Source organism: Filicampus tigris, chromosome 1, assembly GCF_054856515.1.
Source record: "Filicampus tigris isolate MCC_2025a chromosome 1, RoL_Ftig_1.0, whole genome shotgun sequence".
Classification (NCBI taxonomy): Eukaryota; Metazoa; Chordata; class Actinopteri; order Syngnathiformes; family Syngnathidae; genus Filicampus; species Filicampus tigris.
Window position 1 is genome coordinate 29034278 of NC_141217.1, and position 23073 is coordinate 29057350.

General features: G+C 40.7%; 2 protein-coding genes across 3 annotated transcripts in view; one reads left to right on the forward strand and one right to left on the reverse strand.

Annotated features, from left to right (window-relative positions):
* slc9a8 (solute carrier family 9 member 8) overlaps positions 1-14451 on the reverse strand; it is a 28331-nt gene extending 13880 nt beyond the window's left edge. The window contains exons 1-4 of one of the 2 annotated variants that reach the window (XM_086030583.1): positions 13138-14451; positions 7861-8039; positions 6107-6187; positions 1249-1307 (exon numbers count right to left, since the gene is read on the reverse strand). In XM_086030583.1, the coding sequence (XP_085886709.1) occupies positions 1249-1307; positions 6107-6187; positions 7861-8039; positions 13138-13361 (543 nt within the window). In that variant the 5' untranslated portion in view covers positions 13362-14451. Of the gene's footprint in view, positions 1-1248; positions 1308-6106; positions 6188-6459; positions 6593-7860; positions 8040-13137 lie in introns of those variants that run through there. The other variant, XM_086030592.1, reaches the window with a different exon arrangement.
* Positions 14452-16792: 2341 nt separating this feature from the next.
* b4galt5 (UDP-Gal:betaGlcNAc beta 1,4- galactosyltransferase, polypeptide 5) overlaps positions 16793-23073 on the forward strand; it is a 49156-nt gene continuing 42875 nt past the window's right edge. Inside the window, exon 1 of the mRNA XM_086030604.1 lies at positions 16793-17350. Coding sequence (XP_085886730.1) covers positions 17245-17350 — 106 coding nt within the window. The 5' untranslated portion in view covers positions 16793-17244. The remainder of the gene's footprint in view (positions 17351-23073) is intronic.

Consider the following 23073-nt stretch of genomic DNA (forward strand, 5'->3'; position numbering starts at 1 on the left):
ACACAGCACAAGCTGGTGTCATTTACATTGGGTTAGCTCTGTTGCTACAGAAGTAGTAGCAGTTGAGCGTCACTCTTTAGGTGTAACTAATCGATTTACACTCAATGCAATTTTTACACTAGCGTAAAAGTTTGGTTCTTCTTGGTTTGAGTGGTTATGCCTGGAGACTGGAGAGGGACTGAGCTCAACAACATGTTGAATTAAACAGATTGTTGCTATAACATGAACGATGTTTTAACGATTAAAAGGTCCAATAAATCAGTCATACCAGCAAATATTTTTCAACATCATCATCGGCCCTCTTCAGCCTAACACAGCATTGTGAATTACGTAGACTTTGATACTTTACGCTGTTGAGCCAATAGGAGTGCATGACTGGCAAAGCCTATTTCTTTGTGCATGCCGTCATTATGTACAAGAACAGAATATTGTGATGTTCTTTTTTAATATGACCTCTTTTTTTTTTTTTTTTTTACAATATCGTGTGCTTTTATACAGTATTGTGAGCCAACCTCTTCACAATATCTTGATATTTATTGTACCGTGAGGGTCATATCGTGATATTATCGTATCGTGGCATTTGGATATCGTGACATGCCTACAAACTAGCGGAGGTTATGTGGTTTTTGGACAGTAACATTCAGCTGAGAGTGGCCATAAACAGCTTGGAGCCTCTTTTTTGCAAAATATTTATTACTACATATATCTGCCATTTTGTTTATGAACTAATATTTTGTGGGAGGTTCAGAACACAGGTTCTGAGGGGGGAATGGGCTCCAGGGGCTCATGTCACTGGGGTTAATGACTACACAGATCCCTGAGTGGCCAAGGGAGAAAAAACACACATGTACACGCACGCACATACACACACACAATGGGTCCCTGTGTGCAAAAAACATTGACATAACCTGTTTCCTCCCTCCCCTCTTTTCTCTGTATTTCTCTCTTGTTCATTCATTCATTCTTTCCCTCGATGGTAGAGAATGAGGAATGTTAATTAAAGGCGGCAAGCTCCAGAACAAAGACAACAGGGGGTACAGTCAGGGCTCCAAGGGAGAAAGTGAGCAACAAACAGTGTGGGCAGGTATCAAGACCGGAAATCTAAGATTTCGGGAGAACTTGAGACAATAAAAGAAAGGCACAAAAAAAAAATGGACAGAACATGCAAATGCAAAAACACATACATTTATATATTAAAACATTTAAATTACACAATACAATACGCATTAAAAATGAGTCAAACTGTACCTTCCAGTTTGCCAGTTCTTGGAACTCAATGATCTTAATAAATCCTCCCATTAGAATCCCTAAAAGGAACATAGAGAGACAAGAGAACAAAATTCTGTTCCACTTTTAACATATAAGAACATTTCAATCCAACTGTAATGCAGATGAAGCATGAAACAGAGGCAAGAAGTCCATTTAAAGGTTCAAATAATAGACACCTAGCAGAACATATTGAAGTTATTACTGATTATATGATATACTCCAAATAGAGTTGCTTTTGTTTTCATTTAGTCACTGAAAGCTCCCACAGGCTTGACCTTGAGTTCGCCACATTGCCAATGACGAGTTGATAAGGGGAGTGACATGCAACAGTATATTAGGGATGTCACGATAACATCACAATATGAACCTCACGATACGATAATTATCACAATATTGTGGGGAGGTTGGCGATATATAAAGGCCTGTCATGCGCTCCTATTGGCTCAGCACAGCAGCGCAAAGTACGTATCACAGTCTATGTAGTTCACAATGCTGTGTTCGGCTGAAGCAGGCCGACGGAGATGTTGAAATATATTTGCTGGTATGACTGATTTATGGGCCCTTTATTGGTTGGAACATAGTTTTGTTCATGTGAGCAATAAATTGTTTCATTTGATTGTGTGGGTGTGCGTACGGTTTCTGTATAACATGAAATACAAATCAAATAAACGAGCAGTTGCATGTACTGTAAATGTCTCTACACAATGCTAATTAGCTGTGGTACTGATTATACATATAGTTCAAATAGTACAGTTAATATTAACCTCAATTTATATAACTGACCTAATATTGACACCTAATATTGAGGTACGTACTTGGATGCTATTGCAGGCGCACAGTTTGAATCGGGTCAATTTGTGGAGGAACTCAAATGTGTTATGTTCCCTTTCTTCTGGCAATTAGTGTGGGTCTTAAACATCCATCCATTATTGGTGGCAAAAAAATTGCATCAAATTAAACTGCACTAATAAACTAACCACCAGAGAATGCTGGAACTGCACAAATGGAAAACAACTTGGGCTTTGAAACGGATTTGCTGCTATTAATATCTAGACATGACGACGAGGATATCGTGGCAATTTTAAAATCGCGATATCAGGATATTGCCGATATTGTGACATCCCTAATACATATACATATGATTGGTTACACATTGCTTGTCAAATAAATTAAACAAAAACTAAAAAAAAAACCCACGTCAATCTAAATAAGCAATGTTTACATACAGTATGCCGGCGGCGGGCCAAAGGCATGGTAGTGAGGGTTATCAAGCTAGCACTTTTGCTGGGGCCCTGAATAGAAGAACGTGAAAGTATGTTGTCGTATTTGGCGCTAAAAACCAAGGTCATTGCTCCCGTGTCGCGCAAAGTAACTTTGAATCCCTCCCCATACGGTGTCGGGTGTATAAAAAAACAGAGCCGAATGAGTGATTGTGATACGCCGAAACAATAATTTAATTGAGAGACAAATCATCATATCTAGTTAGACTTTTTGTTCCCTAGTTTCCACACTTTGAGAACAACAGTATGTTTTTCTCAATCAAACGCTTTCACAAGAGGGCTGTCGTCCTGGGTCGCAGAGGGACAAAACACAAAAATACTGGGGACCACAGGTGGGTGTGTTTTCTACCCAGTGTAATTTCATTTCATGTGTTATCTTCACACATTTTCCCTTATATAAAGCCTGTTGTACGTAACGCAATCCCAAAATGCAAATTGATTAACGTCTTTGTGATAGTTGATATGGAATACTGCAATTATATCTGATAATGAAGTAATCATGGCATGAGGTCATTATTATTAGACAAGTACAATACAATGCAATACAATTTTATTTATACAGCACATTTCACAAGGTTTCACGGGTTTTAAAAATGGACAGAGAGGGAGCTTGCCTAACATCCAATGGAAGGTCATTCCAAAGGGAAGGACCAGCAACAGAAAAGACTCAATCCCCTCTGAGGCTCCGCTTAGTCCTCGGCACCTCGAGCAGTGCCTGGTGCGCAGACCTTAGGCTGCGGGAAGGTGCGTAGCAGTGGAGGAGCTCGGAGAGGTATGCCGGGGCGAGGCCATTTAATGACTTATAAACAAATAGAAGAATCTTAAATTGAACCCTAAAATGCACTGGGAGCCAGTGAAGGGAGGCCAGAATTGGTGTTATGTGCTCCATCTTCCGAGCTCCAGGATATTTTTATTCTGTTTACAGTTCAAAATCGTTCTGTAATAGCAGTAAGTACCTAATTTTTCAACATAGATAGGAATGGCTTGTATAGGTTTTTTTCAGAAAATAGAGTGGGTGAGGCTTGTCTGGAAAATACGGTATATAGTTGACTCTACACTCAACCCGACATAGCGAAAATGCTTTGTGAAAAATAAGAAATGAACATCCCCAAAATCTTAAAAAAAAACAACTAAACTTATAAACATTAAATATAACATGGAATGTTTACATGTTTACCTTCTCATACATTAATGGAAAAAAAATGCTTTTACATCAGCGCCAGTCACTCAACTGGGCGGGGATTTTGCTCAAACAATTGCTATCATGGTTCAACAGCTGTAAACAAGTCTTTCTTACGTAGAACTACAAGTTGCCCGCTTCACATTGTGCTCCTGTTGAAGTCCCGGACGGTGCCCACCGACCGCAATCATTATTTTGTCAGTTTGTCCACTTATACCTGGAGTGTATGCTGTACATTCTGCACTATCTACGTTAAACTCTCGAGGTGCCGAGGACCAAGAGGAGCCTCAGAGGGGATTGAGCCTTTTCAACTGCTGGTCCTTCCCTCTGGAATGAATTCCCATTGGTTGTTAGGCAAGCCCCCTCTCTGTCCATTTTTAAAACCCGGTTGAAGACACATTGCTTTTCTCTGGCTTTTGATCAGACCTGAAATTTCCGGCTCTTTTCCGGTGTCAAATGTATATAGTGTTTTATGTCAATTTATTGGCTTTGTTATTTATATTTTATTTATATGTGTATATTATTTATGTCTATATTTATTAATACATGTATCGCAGCCTTTTATTGTTTTTGTTCTATTTATTGTATTGTTAGTAAAGTGCTTTGTTACAGCCCTAGCTGTTATGAAATGCGGGTATATAAATAAAATGGTATTGTATTGTATTGTGTAAGTATAGAAAGAAACAGTGTAATATATTTATCTCACTCCCTCATGTGTACAAATGGTCACAAGTGTTTTACACAGTTTAAAATGTTATTTTCTTATCAAGCATATCCTAATATTTTGACTTAATAGCATGTTTTTTTTCTTTAAAGTACTTTTGTGAGTTTTAGTTTAGCTGCTTTTACTGATTTTAGATTTTTGTCGAGGGACCGTTTCGGTACCGGTATCGCGGTATTTTATGCAGGTATAGTATTGAAGTCAAAATTTTGGTATTGTGACAACACTAGAGCCAACACACCACCAGGTGGTAATCAGTTGACAGTTCCGCCTCTCTTCACCCGAGTGTCCAAAACCTCCCAATCATGCCTCTCCACGTCTCACTGTCATTGCTCACGTGAGCATTGAAGTCCCCCAGTAGAACAATGGAGTCCCCAGGGGGAGCCTTCACCTGCACACCCTCCAAGGACCCCAAAAACTCTGAACTGCTGTTTGGGACATAGGCACAAACAACAGTCAGGAACCACCCGCCCGACCCAAAGGCAGTGGGAGGCTACCCTCTCGTCCACCGGGGTGAACCCCGATGTACAGGCGCCAAGCCGGGGGGCAATCAATATGCCCACAACTGCTCGGTGCCTCTCACCTTGGGCAACTCCAGAAGGGAAGAGTGTCCAGCCCTTCTCGAAAGGAAAGGTACCAGAGCCCAAAGTGTGCGGGGAAGCGAGCCCGACTATATCTCGTTGGAACTTCTCAAACTGGTCGTCTTTGTTTTTGTGAGGTCACGTGTCATCACTCAAGAACTTTCAATTGGAGTCCTCGATTCATGACCGGTGGTGAAAGAGGATCTTTGTGTGTGGGGGGCGCCGTGTTGGGATTATCGAAGCATCCCAAATACAATTCGACCAAAACTGTTCAATGCCTGATGTTTTTCTTTTTTATCCTTATGTGTGGGGTCTGACAAAGACAATAAATCTTTTAATATTCTAAAAATCCTTGCATGTGTATCCAGTTTAAGAGGTTTCATGACCCAGTGCCAACCCTGACGAAGATGTGAAGAGAACACCGGAAGAGCAAAACAGTAGGCAAACTATAAGTGTAAGCAAACTATTTAGAGAGCTACATATATACAGGCAGGTTTGACGGATTGGGATGGTGAGAAGGAAGGCAGACAATAAGTGGATGAGAGAGAAGAGATAAGGAAGGAAAAGCAGTGTCTCCCTGATTTGTTGGCACATTGTTCTCTCTCCTCAGCAGAGTCCTGCTCCAAACACCCCGACATCTCAATGCAGTCAGGGGGGCAAAGGAAAAGGAAAAGACCTTTGGGCTTGAGACAGATACTTCCCTGAGTTTGAGGGAGTGCGACTGACCAAAATCATAAATAGGGCAGAAAAAGGCCAACTGGACTTAGAAGTAGCACAACTAACCTGAAATGACCTCACACTTAACTATGGGGTACTTGCTAAAACTTAGTGACGGTCTTAAACAGTTTATGTACTCTCTTTCAGTTCTGCTGTAGTGCCCTTTGGTTCCTGAAGTTCTTTCGCTGCAAACTTTATCCCCGCTCCCTTTCTATGTTCAACAGCAAACTTAAGTTTGTGTGAGCTTGCCATGTGGTGCATAGTGTTTCTCACATCAAAAAATGATGGCGTTGAAAACAAGCTGAGTGATTCAACATGAGACAAGCTAAGGGAAAAGGTTTTGTCAAATGAAACTCACCAAGGGACACAACAGCAACACTCTCTGGAAGAAAATGTAGCTTGAACTTGATCAGCAGATGAACCAAGATGATGCAGATACCTGGGGTAACAAGAAGGAGCACAGAGCACAACTGAATCATGTACTGCTCCTCGCTGAGATGGAGGAAAAACATCATCTGGCTCAATTATTTTATATGACATAAACGTTAATAATCAGAGCTAGGCATACCGCCTATGTGACAGACCGGTCCGCCTATCGCCTTTGTATGCGATAAACGATTGTCAGGAAACTTAAAAAAATAGTTGGACGAAGCATAGTCGGAATCCCATTATTTCCCGTCTATGTAATGACATGCGTGTCACGTCACGTACTGTGTATGTTCTCGAAGCTGATTCGTCTCGAAGACGACAAAGAAGAAGACGAAGACAACAAAGATGAAGAAGAAGAACGGAGACGGAGGAGTCGAACGCAGGAGAACGCGACAGCATCGTCAAGCATCTAAAACTGTGAAAAGAGGGGATTCTGTTACTAGTAAGCCATTCTATACAAACTTTTGGGCGTTTTAAGTTTGAAAATAAAGTAAGTGCATGTAAGGCTTTGTAAAGCTCTTTGGTCAGAATGATGTAGATACACAAAATAATCACATAATAGTGCACTATCTGTTCGAATATGACATGTTTTTTTTTGGGGGGGAGGGATTAGACGACCAGATGGATCAAAATTTAACCGAGACGTTCATCGATGGAAGCGATGGCGAAAGCCCGTTTAAAATGATAGGCGAAATGGCCTATAGACGTTTACTATTTGGTCCGGCTAGCCAAAAGACGGATAGACGGATGACGGAAGGACACCCGCGCTGCTGACGGATGGTGATTGATGGACCCTCAATTTTTAGTAAAATGCCCAGCTCTGTTAATAAGCAAGTTTGACGTCATCTATTCGCCTATTGGCACCAGGCGTTTTCAAGTTTGACATTTGGTCAGTTACCATCCTGGGTATTTCAAACTGGGGATTATGATATTTGCCAAGAGGGAGAAGTTGTTGCGTATCCTGATTTTCCATTCACAGTGCAGCCACACCCTAATGCATATCCTGCAACCTAGTTACACTGGAAGGAACTATAATATACGGAATAAGATCAGCGCTTCATTGACTTGCGTTTAGCACCCAAAAGAACATGTCGTAACTGTACAGAGCCTGACATATGTAGAATCCTGCATTAAAATATGGTGTTATTTCGAAAATTGAGAGGAAAATGTTTTTGTATTAATTGGAGTTGTCCACAACAAGCCATTAGAATGCAATACGAGGTTGAGACTGTCAATGCAAGTGGAACAGCTGCAATCAAGTTCATTATCTGGATTTACATTTGACCACGCATGCAGTTGCTCTGGACTCCAAAACGCTCTTTCTCAACAAACGGTTAGATACATTACATTTAGCTCAATGCCTTGTTTCAACTAGGGGGCCTGCACAGAACATATTCTTGAAAAAAAATATGCTTGGGTTGACTTTCCCTTCCCCCCCTAATGTTTTTAAGACCATTTGCATTTGAAGGCAGTTCCAAATTTTTGACTGGTACTGATTCTGAAAAATGCATGACTTGTACAGCAGTGTGGGTCAGACGTCTTTCACAACCACATACGGGACAGATTGAATTACTTAATCCTCTTCACCCCGTATGCAGCAAGTGGGTACCTACATCCTCTTGTCTTTGTCTATGTTATTGCTTGTAGCTACAACAAAGATGAACATAATGAAGGACAACCTACCAATAACTAGAAGGCTAAAGAATATGGTCAACCCATTGGACTGCTCTTCTTCTTGGGCCTGGACGCCCGTTTGCACGGGCAGAATGGCCTTGGGATTTGGGGGAGCTGGCAATGTTGGCTTGGTTGATGATGTGGAGTGGATGGAATCATTTGTGTGGTTCTCTGTGTCATTCGTTTTGCTACAAGGAGAAAAGCAGAGCAGTTTGAGAGGAGTGTAAAAGAAGTGGCTGGTCACAAGCTAAGATATACTTACTAAAGAACCATTTCTTTAAAATTGTACTGTCAGAGTAGATTTAATGGAACATACTTCTCACATTTACTTTAGTATTTTTGTTAAGAAGAAACACTGATGCATTATTATTATTTCTACTATGCTGCACTGAGCTACATTTCGCTTGCTACTTATATTTTTATCTACAGGTATTCATTACTGCTTGTGCGATCTATTTTGGGTCGTGACTTGTGTCACGTGACTGTTTCACCAATCCAACGTAACTTCTAGTGACGCTTGACTGTATTTGACCAATAAAACTGAGCCAGGCACCCACATGACACCATACAGTCTCCACATGGGCTTCCACAAAACACAGAAATCTATACTTACCTTTACAGGTTGGCTGCAGTTTACCCGCGACCCAAGTGAGGATAAGCAGTAGAGAAAATAAAAATAATGGGTGGACTATGAAAAGAACAGCTACACTGCTCTCCATAATTACTGCCACCCCCTTTAGCTCCGAATAAATTATGGTTTTAATAATATAGGACCACAACTTAAGAAAAGATCACCTCAACCTTTTATTAATTTGCATTGATTCAGTAGGAATTGAAAAAATACCACAAGAAGAAATAACTATTTTACATCAAATCATGTGTGCCACAATTATTCAGCACCCCTGATGTTACAGTTGTTCTCTGTTGGTATGGCTCATTTCTTGAAATAGGAATGACATTCTCAAAATAACATGGACAAATCCCCAAAGCTGCTGGAAACAGTTCACAACAGAATAGGCATGTTCATCAAACTGTAAATGTTATAGTATGTTTCAAGTGTCTCAGTGGATCTTTACAAATGGTTAGCACAGTGAGACCACATTTAGCACATTTTCCCCCCAATAATAGATGTTGCTGATCTAAACTTATTTGTTGATTCTGAGTCTAATGGTTGTGCTCTCCAAAACACATTGGCATGATTTCATTGTGTCATCATAGCCACAATAGTTAGTCGGGGTGGCCCGATCCGATATTTGAATCGGATATCGGTCCGATATCACCCAAAAAAAAGTATTGCTGGATTTAGCATGCGAAGCCCATATGTTCAAAACAAGCACTGCTGTGAAGGAGAAAGAGATGTCGGTGGAGTGGGAGTACTTTACAGGGCTCTATGGTACGCGGGATTTGCGGGTGAACTCTGTGCAGATACCCAAATTTCACAATATGGCGATTGAAAAGAATTATAGGTTGTACATTACAGCCAGCTGTAGTCGAGAGCTACGACTCTAATAAGACATATATATATTTTTATAAATAGCGACGCAAAAAAAAACCATTCGCGCACACACTGCTGTCATTCACTTGAATAAGATTCGTAGCGGATGCTCCCTTGGTGGTCACTCGGCACGACGGTCGTGGGCCCGCCTCAAGGGTGGAGGCTTCAGACGGCCGGCCGGATGGAGGTGTCAGATGCAGGATAGCGAGGACGACCAGGCCGTGTCTTTTCCTTTTTAACTGTAATTATACCTTTGCTGCGGGATATTTGGGATAGACCGATTATACTGATAATCAGCCCAGACGATTATCGGCCTCCTTGACTACAAATAATCGGTATCGGCCCTGAAAAAAACATATCGGTCTATCGCGATTGGATACTATAATCGTGTGGACTTAATTGACATTGAATTACAGGACAAATTGATTAGTTCAAGAGCACTTTCAACATCCCGGAGGACATAGCGCGACCAGGGGAATCTCCGTAGATTGCTGCTGGGTCTGGCAGGCCCTTTAAGGGGCGGATGTCACGTAAACAAAAGCAGGACTATGAAGCCGGGCTAGTTGGCGAAACTAAGCTAGCTGCGCCAACCTCCGCTGTCGAGCCTCTGCGGGTGATTTGGAACAAGAACTAGCAGGAAATCGCTATGTTCGGGACTGTTGCATTTTATTAATCACTTAACCTTGACTATCTGCTCAGATTCTCCACGCTTCAATGCAACTATACTTGAGGGTAACCACAGCACAAAGTGAACTTTTCATTGCCATCTTATGATGTTCAGTATTGCGCAGGCTAAAACAAACAATAACTTTATTCCACGCTTACGATCTAGTTAGGTTAAGTGCTTCAGAAAATGGATGTCTCAAGTCTCCTCTAACAATTGATACTACAAAAATTTGAAAGCATGTATCATTCCTGCTGATTAGGGTTAGTCCGATTATTGGCCGGGCTGATTATTGGCTCCGATATTCAGGTTTTTGACGAAAATACGCCTTTTTTTAAAAAATCTGGTGGCAGATAAAAAAAAAACAACCACATTCTATTTGTACTGGCAGAGTAAAATGGGATGTATTTTCTCTCCTCCAAAATGTGCTCTTTGATCTGGTTGCACAAGTGTGGAATGGATGTTTGGCAAAGCCACTTTTTTAAAGCAATTTATACTGCTTAGCTGGTCTGCAGTTTGGTTAAAAGTGAAAGAATGATCACAGGAAGTTTGCTCACAGCATTATTATTATTATTATCATCAATTATTACGAGAGTTGAAAGTGTTTTTTTCAAATATTTTTGTCATTAGAAATATACATCTTTCTATATATGACAGCAGTTTATAGTAACAGGCAGGGAAAAAAAATCAAATGCTCTTCCATTGGAATGCAAAAGATACAATCTGCCTGTGTATTTGACTGTTTCCATTTATCCAACAGAATAAGTTGTGGCACCCTGAAAAAAATATCATCTTTGTCATTAAACAGATTTCAGATTGACTAAGTACATTTGAGACTAAACTGAGAAAAGATCATTGTTTCTCTTTGAATTGTTATATATTTCTGTTTGCAGGTTATATGTGCGATTTTTCAAACGTAAAATAGGCACTTTGGCTCAACAAAGGTTGTTTTTCAAACAGCAAAATAAAAGCTCAAGTTATTAAAGGGACAGTGTGTAAAATGTTTTGATTTAATTCATTTTAAACAAACTATTAATGTCAATACTATGCAGAAAAAAATATGCTCTATCACATCAATGTATTTTTTCAAATGTAAATTTAGGTGAAGTAATCCCTAAACCATTTATATTACAATAGGGCACACCTCCCCTACAGGAAGTGAAACTCATGTTTCGCCGCCATCTTTCTGCTTCGGATACCCAAAGGAGACAAACTTAGTGAACGTAGTTCCTCAACATCATGATGACAGAATGTGTAACATACACAATGCACTTACTTCATCACTTCAGGGATTAGTAGAAGTTGGTTGTGATGACATTTTGCTTGCACCTCTGGTAAAGAAATTGGTGGTAGGCTTTGAGGAACTGTAGTGTGTATGCTTCAAAAAGCATGCGCCTTGAACTAAGATTGTAGCGTTGTATTCGCTCACCGTTAGATGACATTACATTCTTCACAGTGTACCTTTAAATAAATCTTATCATGCACATAGAATGATGTGTTTGAAAAATCGTATAGTGATTTCAAGTGAGCTGTAATCTCTCTATCGCAAAATCACAATGCATTACATATCTTGCATTGGAAAGCCTCGGTGCACTGGTCTCGCTGTCGGTTATGACACTCGAAACGGGCATCTGGTGCCGGTTGTCAGTCTCTTTAAGTTCCTGGCAGGCATAGCAAATGTTCGTAGAACCAATGATGCATAAACAAGCAATGCAACGATACACAAAAAGCACTGACAGAGAGGATAGCTGAAAAATCTGTCATGGCTTGTGATGTTATAATTTGTCCATTATTCAACGGCATCATTGATCGGATCCACAAAATAAGACATTAGAGCAAATACAATCTCGTTCACTCCAGGAACATTCTGTGCTGCCATCGTTAATAATCCAATGTTTCTCAGTATTACAAGTGGATTAAGAAACATTTTTCATGGATTGAATATTTATCAGCGTTTTGGGGAGAATTTTTAGTGTTTAATTGTTATTTTTTTTCCCAATGCATTCCAATACGCAAATTTTGGCTATTCGTGAGCTATTCCCAATCACCCGCGAAAAGTGGCTGTATCTAGTATCTACTGTACAGTCAATAACTTGTTTAAATAGATTGGATGTTTTGGATCACCTTCTGATTGTTCTGGTTTTGTGATCGGTTATTGTTATTTTAAACTCACTTGGTTGCTCATAACGCCGACTGTGCTGTTTCAAGTGTATGAACAAATAATTCAAAACCAGTTAGTGTGGCCGACTTTGGCATTGTTTATTTTGTATGTATGTGTGTGTACCAAGGTTATTATACTTCATGAAATCTAACTACATAACTGAAACTAAAATTGAAAATCATTTTTGTTCACAAAGTAAAATAAATACAAAAATGATTAAAAAAAATAAAATAACTGAAACTACATATGGTGTAGTGATGGTGAAGCCGCACACTTCCCAGCATGCTTGCAAATAATTGTATGTACAGTAGTTGTTTTAAGTTAAAAGTCGCTCTTTATTTTCTTTTTCATACATATTTGAGTGTCAAGTGTTTGAAGGACCATTGCAAATGAAAGGGTAGGAGTGCCATATAAGCTCCCAGGTGGGCTGAAGCAGGCAGTCAATGTGCTGGGTGACTGGGCGTGAGCTGTGGCAAATAGCAGCTCCTGAATGAATGTGCATTCTGTAACTGAAGAGCTTTGACAACTATATCGTCCTTTGAACACAAAGTTTGCTTTAAAATGATATTGTTAAATATTTGAATTGACATATTTGTAGTTGATATGTTTCACTATTTGACATTCATGCACTATTTAGAAAAGAAAATAACAAGTTATTCACCAATTAGTGATTAGATTTTAACTATATAGTCAGCAATACACTTATGTACCATTTTAGCCTATTCTGTCTGATAATAGCTGTTATGAGAAACATGACTAAATTTCAGTTCTTAAAACATTTCTCCGATGAGTCTCACAATTAATCTTTTACACCAAATAACTTGGATTAACGTCGTTAAGTGTTGTGTTTTGGAGAGATAACACGAGAGTTCATATCGATTGATTTCGTCCATCCAGTACTGTGTGTTTTTTGAGTAACCTATTGCTTCTCCTCAAAGCATTTATATTAAAACCATAAGGTCAAACCTGACAGCCGCATTGTCTTGGGGTCGGTCGAGTAAATCACGAGCCTCCTCAATGTCATGTTTAGTTGCTGAAAGCTGGTTGTCATAAAGAGAATAATCCTTATGGAGAGAGTCCCTTCTCTCGTTGTCGCTCTCGTCCAAAGTCTTTACCGTCTCTGTTCGCTCTAACAAGCACAGGTAAAAAAACAAAACAAACAACAGAACGCTAACTCTAGCATATGCCATTATTATAATTATCAGTCCAAATAAGAAAACGAACGTTTGTCCTTAAAAAGACTGTAGCTTCCATTTCGACAGCGCCATGCCTGTTTTAACGTCACAATTCCACTTCCGGAGTATATGTTTCTGGGAGTTGTAGTTTCTACTTCACACGCATGCGGAGAAAATACAGACCAATGTAGTTTAATTCGCGCTCAGTTGTTTAAATATATATTTGCTTCATATATATAATTGAGGGTTAACTAGGTGAGGGTTTTTTTTTTTCAATTAAAAAAATCGATGTTTCACGTGGCCGTTTTAAGTAAACGGACGCAATTTCCCATAAACCACCTCAGCGGCGTCAATTGTCAAGTGCAGGAACGAAAGTGTACCATGCAACAAATTTACGCTTCATGTAGGCAGGCACAGCGACAATCAAGAACCCTGCTACCAAATGGAGAGAAAACCCGGCGGGTTACCTAATGGAAAGCAGTGAAGCATAAACAATGACATGTTTAACAGTGCAATATTCGCATTTGTTGGCTTGCTTCCGTAATTCCCCCCTCCACCCCAGAGCCCCATGTATTCATAGGTGACGTCGTACGACAGGTTAACGCTGAAGGCACGCTGCAGTGTTGCTCGGGGTCTACGCCCACTGAGGTGCCACTGCTCACTTTCCTGCGGGAAAAGCTCATCGCAGCAAAGCAAGCAGGCAGCAAGGCAAGACAAAGCAGGCAGCAAAGCAAGACAAGGCGGGCAGGCAGGCCGGCTAGCTGGGAGGGAGAGCTCAGGCGGGGCCGAGTCCCATCAGCGACAACAGCGTTCCAAATGATGGCCCAGCACTGCAAAACGACAAGGCCGCCTGGTTTCTTTCTCTCCCAAGGGGATCTGGCTGGAGGAGGGGTAATCTCAGACAGGGGTATTGTCAGACCGGAAAGGGTATTCTCAGAAAGGAAGTGGTGGTTGTCGTAAAAAAAATGCAAATAAAAGTGTTTACATTTTCAACATGAAGTGATGGTAGTACAGATTTGAAAATAAAAGTGATGAAAATAAAAAAGATTACATCTTCACAACAACTTGTAAAACGCGCATTAACGCCGCTTACTATTGGCACGTACCCCTCGCCCCCCCCCCTCTACGATCAGGCAGCGTATAAGCGTGACAGTAACGTGGTTATGTTTAAAATTTATAGTTAGTCCATAGGCTGGTAGACATTTGCTTCTGAGATCAGTGCGAGCATAACCCTTAAATTAGTTTCCTCTGACGAGCATAACCCTTAAGTTAGTTTCCTCTGACGTGATACTACCTCAAGTACCTTGAAGAACCAGAACCAGAATTTTGATTGTCAGAACCATAATTTTATAAAATTTGGCTATAATTAACTATAGTATAGAAATTTAGAAAAGCCTTTGTAACATCGACGTGCGCACATTGTACTGTTTCTACTGATAATACTCAATATTTCTACTTATACTTATAATTTCTAAAAAGCCATGTGATGATGTTGCATTATAATAAACTTGTAAGAATATTTACATAAAATGTCCAATAATATTTATATACCTGTATCAGAATGTTATGACCAGTAGCTGTTTGTAATATTCATGTTATAGTTGTTAAATATTTACATATTTTGAAAGTATTGTATAATTGTAGTAATCATAGTTTATTTATTTTTATGTATGTATTTTTTCAATACTTTCCAGAATATCAGAGGAAAAGTAGGATCTTATGTAAGGGGCCACAAATAGGGGAGATCCCCCTTCCAGGATGACCAGGCTGCAATGGATGCTGAGTGGAAACAGTTAATAGACAATGCAGTGCTATACAACGCAAACTCGAATAGTGTGTAAGTCCATTTCAAGATAAAGCGTTGCAGAATGACTCCTTTGGAGAAGTAGGTCCTCCTCAGAATCCGGACCATTTGGTCAATCTCCAGTGCAGCACCACATCATCTGTTAGATCTCCATCTTTATCACATGTGGGTACAGCCGATAGAAGTTGTTGTTGCTCCTCTTGCTTCAACATTTTTTTCCATTATTCAAATTTTTTTTTTTTAAGTCAATAGCATCAAAGTTGTTTTATGTGTTTTGTTAATCATAAGGAAGGATTTCTCAGTGAAAAGAAACATTGTTATAAAAGTCGGCTTAAAAAATAAATGAAACCATTGATGAAATCAACCTCAGAAGTGTTGTTCAGCTGGTGCTTCCTAAATCAGAACACAGGAAGGATTTCACCTCACAGAACTCCCTTTGAAGCATCCGTCCAGCGTGCAAGTAATTTCCCATAGCTGAAATAAGACATAACATTACATACCATTTTTTATTCAAACAAATTATACAGTTGCACCGTATCAACCTGCCAAGGATGGAGTTTTCCATTAGTACACACCACAATTACTTCAATACAGGCATGTCAGTCTAAAAAAAATAATAGTAATACCAGCATTTTATTTTTATTAGCCATGTAGAAACACACAAGGAATGTGTGTTAGTTTTGAGCTACACACGTATTAAAGTTACAAGCAACTATAACTAAAAGAACATTTGGGACGTGACAGGTGCTGCAGTACCGAATAATTACTGCTGTGCAAGTGATAAAGAGAGTCATCAAAAAGTACAGTCAATGTCAACGAAGTCTTCTAGAGCTTACTTAAAGTAATTTAAAAAAAACAAAACAAAAAAGAAAGTGCTGCATTGCAAACGTCACTTTCCCTGAATGGTCGAGTGATGCATCTGCAAAGATTGAATGTAAAAATACAGTGAAAATAAAAATATAAATATAATAAAAATGAGCACAATTTCTGTAGGATAGATTACACCTTCATTTTTTTTTTTTTAGAAGGCCCCTACCCCCCGAAAAAAAAAAGAAAAGAAAAAACGTTAACCACACACAGACACCTATGTATATACAAATATGGGTAAACGTGCAAAGACAGATGCATTTTAGCTAGAAATACACAAACAGGCATTACCTTGAAACGTGATGGCATATTTTATGTGCACTTCCAGGTGCTGGACAACTTAAGGGAGACGAGCCGGTTTGAATTTCGGGCAAAGCGGACAGTGATATAATTTGCAGCATTGAGTGCAGCGCTCCAATGGAAACTTAACATTTCCCCTGAATGATAGAGTGATGCATCTGCAAAGAGTGAATGTTAAAATATAGACGCGAGTAATGAAGGTATGTAATATTAAGTTATTTTTGATAACGTTACAATCATATACAGTCATTTTTATAATTTGCTTGGTTTAAATGTAATATACAACATATTTTCACAGATAACGAAGCGCCACTTACCGTTCTCTCAGGGTGTCGTAGTAAAAGGAAAGGCTCTTGGACCGCTGATACTGAGAAAGTGACGCGCTTCTGTTTGCAGGCAGTTTGCTTCACAGGGAGGAGTTTAAAAAAAAAGAGAGAAGAAACCCCACCTTTTCCTTTCAGAGAATACCATTTCCGGTCTGACATTACCCGTTTGAGAGTACCCCTCCTCCGGCCAGATACCTCTCGGCTGCTTCGCTCTGTCACCGCCAAAGCCCTCCGTTGTTGTGTACGTGCACGTGTGTGCGCGTGGTATGTGTGTATGTGTTTTTTATGATTTCCACCTCGGACTTTAGCCGCTATTAGAACCGAAGCCACCCCATGCCAGGAATGGAATTCGTATGACTGGACTGATTACCGGAGGACCTCTCCTGTTGTCAACCTGCCGAGGAAATCTACGTGAGCTCTTGGCCGTCTCCTGCCTCGACGCTGCCGCAGAGAGCGACACCACCACACCGCTCGGATCGTTAAAAGCCTACCACTGTGCGAACCTTCCAGCACCTGGACACTTCGGAACCGCTCTGTCTGCTGGCTGTGTATACTGTAGATAACGCGAACGTGCCCCCGTGTGCTTCTTGCTGCCTGTATAATGCCGACACATTTGCGTTTCCGGAGAAGGTCATACCTTGGGCTTTTATTCCTCTTTTCGCTCTCAACCTCGGCACTGTATTTCATCTACTCCGCTCCTGGTATCGGTAAGTCAAATGAAATATTTTTATTTAATCATATCTTGTAGTGTGGGATCGGCTGGTTAAGTCATGTGTGACAGCCGTTGGGAGTGGAAACATGCGCCTATATGGGCTGAACCTCATCAGCTCCCAATATCTCGATGATGATGATGATGATGATGATGATGATGATGACGATGATTCCCGACTGGATGGAGCTCAATCCCTTAATGAGAGTGATGAATTATAACAATGCGTACCCCACTGTGATCATACTGATAATAGAACTACTGGCTACTGTAATCCGGCTCATGTTAGCAGGCCTAACTACTATGATTACACAGCTCAAAAATGCTTTTGCCGTTATTGTGAGGCCCGCTAAACAGTCGAATTCGACCATGTGTGTATTCGGCAAATACCAACCGCGACTCACTGCTTATTGGTGTGCAAAAGGTTACACTATGAGTCATAGGCGGAAATCACCCTTCTCACACCAATTTGATGAACAGATTATGACAGTCAAGTAACCACCAATTTCATCATTTGCGGCCGAGAAGTCACGTGCATTTGGGTCATCATACCTTACTTATCAAGCCTTCCGCCCCTTTGCTTTTTTTCTGTGTGTGGAAGCACCGGTGTCAGCCATATCTCTGAATAACTGCATCTCACCCATCCCTTTGATGAAGCCCACTAATCTTCGGTCATGGTCCAACACTTGTTATCATCTGAGATACGAAGGGCCGATCCCAGTTGTTTTGAGTATTATTATCCCAGACGTAAGGCAGTTGAAGCGCAATGGCCAGATGCATATTTCTCTCATACACACACACACACAAACCTTTGGCTTTCACCTGGTTCACTTGACTCTTCTGTGGAACTTCTCCTCGAAAATACTTCCACACAGTACCAGTTGTAGAAACACTAGAAAAACACAAAGTACATACGAGAGCCTTTTCCCGTTTACTGCTTGAGTCAGCATTGGTTGGATATCCTGTTGTGCTGGCTGAACTAGGCACTCTTGCTAAAGCTGACTGCTTTAGTTGGCTGTCATTCGTCTAAATAAACCTGCAAACAAAGGTTGCCAGTTACCAAATTGTCAAAAACATTTAAAAACGTGGAGCTTAGAGCGTAAGGCAACCCATACATATTTTTTTCAAGAATATGTTCCCAGCAGGCCTACTAGTTGAAACACGGCATTCTGATTAATTTTTTCGTTTGTGGAATAAATGTTAATCCACTCGTTTTTAGCCGTCTCTGGGGGCGACCATTTTGTCTTCTGTTGACTGAAAATGACATCACAACTGCTCACAACAACCAATCACGGCTCAGATTCAGAAAATAGGTCAGCCGCGATTGTTTGTTGTGCAGTTGTGATGTCATTTTCAGTCGACAGAAGATAAAATGGCTAAAAACAAGTGCATTTTGCTGCTTAATTTATATTCCACAAACGCAAAATTAATCAGAATGCCGTGTTTCAACTATTGGGCCTGCTGGGAACGTATTCTTGAAAAAAATATTTTTGGGTTGACTTCCGCTTTAAAGTCCCTGTAAAGTGAAAATAAATGTCTTCTGAATTTGACAGATCTGGGCGTTTTACTGAAATTTCACGGTCCGTTTATCACCTTCCGCCGTCCGTCCATCCATCTTTTTGTCCGCCGGAACAAATAGTAATCGCCTATAGGCCGGTCCGTCGGGCTGTAACGGGCTTCCGTTAGCGTTTACGTCTACCAACTTCCACTAGCACCCCATCTCCCGCCCCGCTGAGTGATATTTGAAACGAAAGACTCACCGTGGCATGAAATCGTTACCGCGGACGGACAAATTGCGTCTCCTTTTAGGACCTTTTTTGCCTTTTTGTACCGTTTAGGACCTCGGCCAATGGGAAACAGAAACCTCCCCATGGAGGGACAAAATATGTCTCCTTTTAGGACCTTTAGGACCTCGGCCGCGGCCAGCGGGAAACGGAAGCCTCGGTTTGGCCATTGAAGTCCAACTGCAAAAATAGACGATTACATAGAAAAAATGGGCTTCCGACTGCTTCGTCCGATTATTTATTTATTTTTTTTAGGTTCCCATCTATCATTTATCACATACAAATTGGGCGTCCATCAGAAGCGAATAGACGGACCGATCACATAGGCTGAATGCTCTGGAATTTGACGTAGCAAAGCGAAAAGTGTTATCAGAAAACCTGCCAAATTTGAATGACTAAAAAAAAAAAAAAAGTCAGTTATCTTAATTGAGGCTTCAGAATAAAAAAAAAATTTAAAAGTCAAACGGTTGTGTCCTCTCTCAAACACTGTGGGTATTTCACTGAATTTTCAAAATGATGACCCGCTGAAATATCAGTGCCATTTTGTCCGACAACTTTGTAATGCCTACACATACCGACGTTGTTTAAGCAACAGAAATATATCTGCTTAAAGCTTCTGGTAGCTGGAATATATCCCACTGGGTCATCGTAGGACTTTCCATGCCATGACAAGAAGCGCTAGCTTGCAAGCTAACAAACAGGCTTCCAGGACACCGTTCAGTCGGCGGACAGGCAGCGGGCCCATCTGCGGTGTCACCTCATTGCTTTTTTTTAATAAATACATTAGAATAATTGCACTCAGCTATTCTGTAAATTGTAGCATCCAAGAAATATGTTTTTTTTGGGGGGTCTAAGCACAGCTAGCTCGAGGTACAGTAGAAATGGGCCCAGTATTAATACCTAAGTAACTCGCAATTGTGCCAGATAACCGCTGATATACGTGCCCAGGTTATTATGCAATGGGTTATGGGGACTCTTGCTGGTCAACAATTATGTCACTGGGCACCTGTTTTAGCCACACCCAAAATAAATTAGGAACACAGAAATGGGGGGAAAACACTTCAACGCTGGAGCTCCATAGTTCAATACTGCACAGTCATCAGTTATCTTCAAACATGTAATTGCATTTGGAAACAGATCTCCAAATTCACTTTACAGGGTCTTAAGATATCATTGTTGGAGCAGCGAGTGATGTAATGCTGAACATGTTTGAGTAACTCCAATAGCTTCCATAAAAAAGAAGACAAATGAAAACTTTTCTCTCTTACTCATCAAAATGACGATTGATCCATTCTCGCTTTTTACCTGCTGTGGATAACTCAGTCTATATTTAATCGATTCTCATATGAAAGACACATTAGGGACAGGAATATCTTTGCTGTGTAAGTCCCATATCTATGGCCAATTCCATCATCTTGGGTGTTAAGTGCAGGACTGAAATGGTCACGTGGAGTACTCGGGGTTAGAGCTGAACTGAACGAAGACCAGCAGCGCCATGCGATTAATTATACATGGTAACCAGGAGCAATACTGCTCCTCCAGCTGTTACTAAAAGCTACTTGAGTTTGTTTTTTTTACACCGAGGGTGCCAGGCGGAGCTCTATCAGGCAAATGAGCCGAGGTTTTGAGGGAGTCGCTTTAAAGGGACATCATCTTTCTTTAGGCTTAAGGTGGCAAGGCCACCTTCTCTTGATCTTCTCTTGAGGTTTCTGACCCTGTGGTCAGGTGTGCCTCAATGAACATGAGTATATAGTAGTGGTGGGCAATATGACAAAAATATCATATCACGATTTTTTAAAAAGAAGATCAAAATCATGGTTTTCTCATGATTCTTTTTTTTACATTGTTTTTTTTTTAGACCAATTTGCAAATTTTTGACCTTTTTCCTCATGTTAAACATTATAAAACTCTAAATTAAAAAAAAAGACATTTTAAGCCAGCTAAGCTTTCTGAACAGGTTTTAATTTGAATAGTAACAATTTGTATCAAAATGTGCAGTGGATGTAAACATAAAAGGTATCACAACATAAACATAAAAACACAGCTTGTAACACGGGTCTAGTTACGAGTTTAAAGGGTCTTTTAAACCCCTCGTTTTCTACTGTTTTAATGGAAATCGTCTTCAGCAAGGTAATGCGTCACTGCCACAGTTACTTCTTTACACTGCTTTCTTGTTTTTTCATATGGAGTACCCTTGTTAAATGACTATGTTACCGTGGGTTGTGTTAGCTTGGAGCTAGCGGCTGCCTCTGGCTACCATGTGTCTGATTTCCGTTTGCTTTGGCTGTTGGCGTAGTTTTTTTGCGGGCGCTGTCCACAAAAGTGATTAAACAGGTTTGTCATGTCGCCATCTGACGTCCGGACCGAGTCTCTGCAAACTTTGCAAATAACTGGTTTGCGCTTTCTCCTCCGAGGAAAAGCCAAACCAAATCGACACTGTGGATGTGGACTTTCGGGAACAACTCTATTTCGTGGTGACTTTCCGCTTTCCAAACAAAGAGGGAGGCGGGGGAGTGTCACGTACGGTGCACTGTCCGTGCTGTGATTGGTTGGTCGGGTATGCGTCAGCGGCTTTGAGCCACCATAGAGCTAAACTGTATAGAATGTGCCCTGTAGACGATCAAACGATCTTTCGGCTTTATGAGATCGTCAACACGTTAAACCCCTTAACGATCTAATATCGCCCACCCCTACTTCTAGACTAGTTAAAGCGGAAGTCAACCCAAGCATAATTTTTTCAAGAATATGTTCCCAGCAGGCCCACTAGTTGAAACACAGCATTCTGATTAATTTTGCGTTTGTGGAATATAAGTTAAGTAGCAAAATGCACTTGTTTTTAGCCATCTCTGGGGGTGGCCATTTTGTCTTCTGTCGACTGAAAATGACATCACAACTGCTTACAACGACCAACCACAGCTGACCTGTTCTCTGAATCTGAGCCGTGATTGGTCCTACATGTCAGTTTGTTTCATTAAACATATTATAAACGTGGACTTGACTTTTTAATCACTCAACTTCTTATATAGATGGATAAACAATAATCCAGTGGCTCCACCACTTCCTACACATCACTTCATTTCATGAAACATGATATGTAAACAACATGGGCTGCACTTCTTAATCACTCACTCAACATATAGACGGATAAATAAAACATTTGTATAAAACCGCCCGGTCACTTCTGATTGGCTCTACGTCACTGTAGTGTTAACTGGCTGCGTGCTGGTTTGTCCTCGGCGCACAGCACACACGGTGCGAAGTCAGGCCAAAAAGTCCAACATGTTGAGTATCCCGGATTTGAGGTCGGACGTCCTTACGAGCGGCCGAGATCAGGCTGGGCGCACCCCACATGGCAGGGTTATCTGCTATGATTATTTTTGCAGCCATTACGAGAGTCGACCCCGACCTACGATTGCAGAGAGCGGAGATTCGGGGCTAATATCGGGCTGATTATCCTGCCGTGTGAATTAGGCTTAAAGTAGAAATCAACCCAAACACATTTTTTTTCAAGAATATGCTCCCAGTAGGCCCATTAGTTGAAACACAGCATTCTGATTAATATTGCGTTTGTGGAATATGAATTAAGCAGCAAGATCCACCCCTTTTTAGCCATCTCCGGGGGCGGCCTTTTTGTCACTTCTGTCGACTGAAAATGACATCACAACTGCTCAGGGCTCAGGTAATGACCAATCATGACCTGACATGTTTTCTGAAGCTGAGTCGTGATTGGTCGATACCTGAGCCCTTAGCAGTTGTGATGTCATTTTCAGTCGACAGAAGGGACAAAATGGCCAGAGATGGCTAAAAATGGGTGTATTAACTCTGAAAATATGTTTATGTTGACTTCCCCTATGAGTCATAGTAAATGGTTAAATGGTTAGGAAAATGCGGCCATGAAAAAGATCTCTGCTTAGGGTGACCATATGTCCCGATTTGC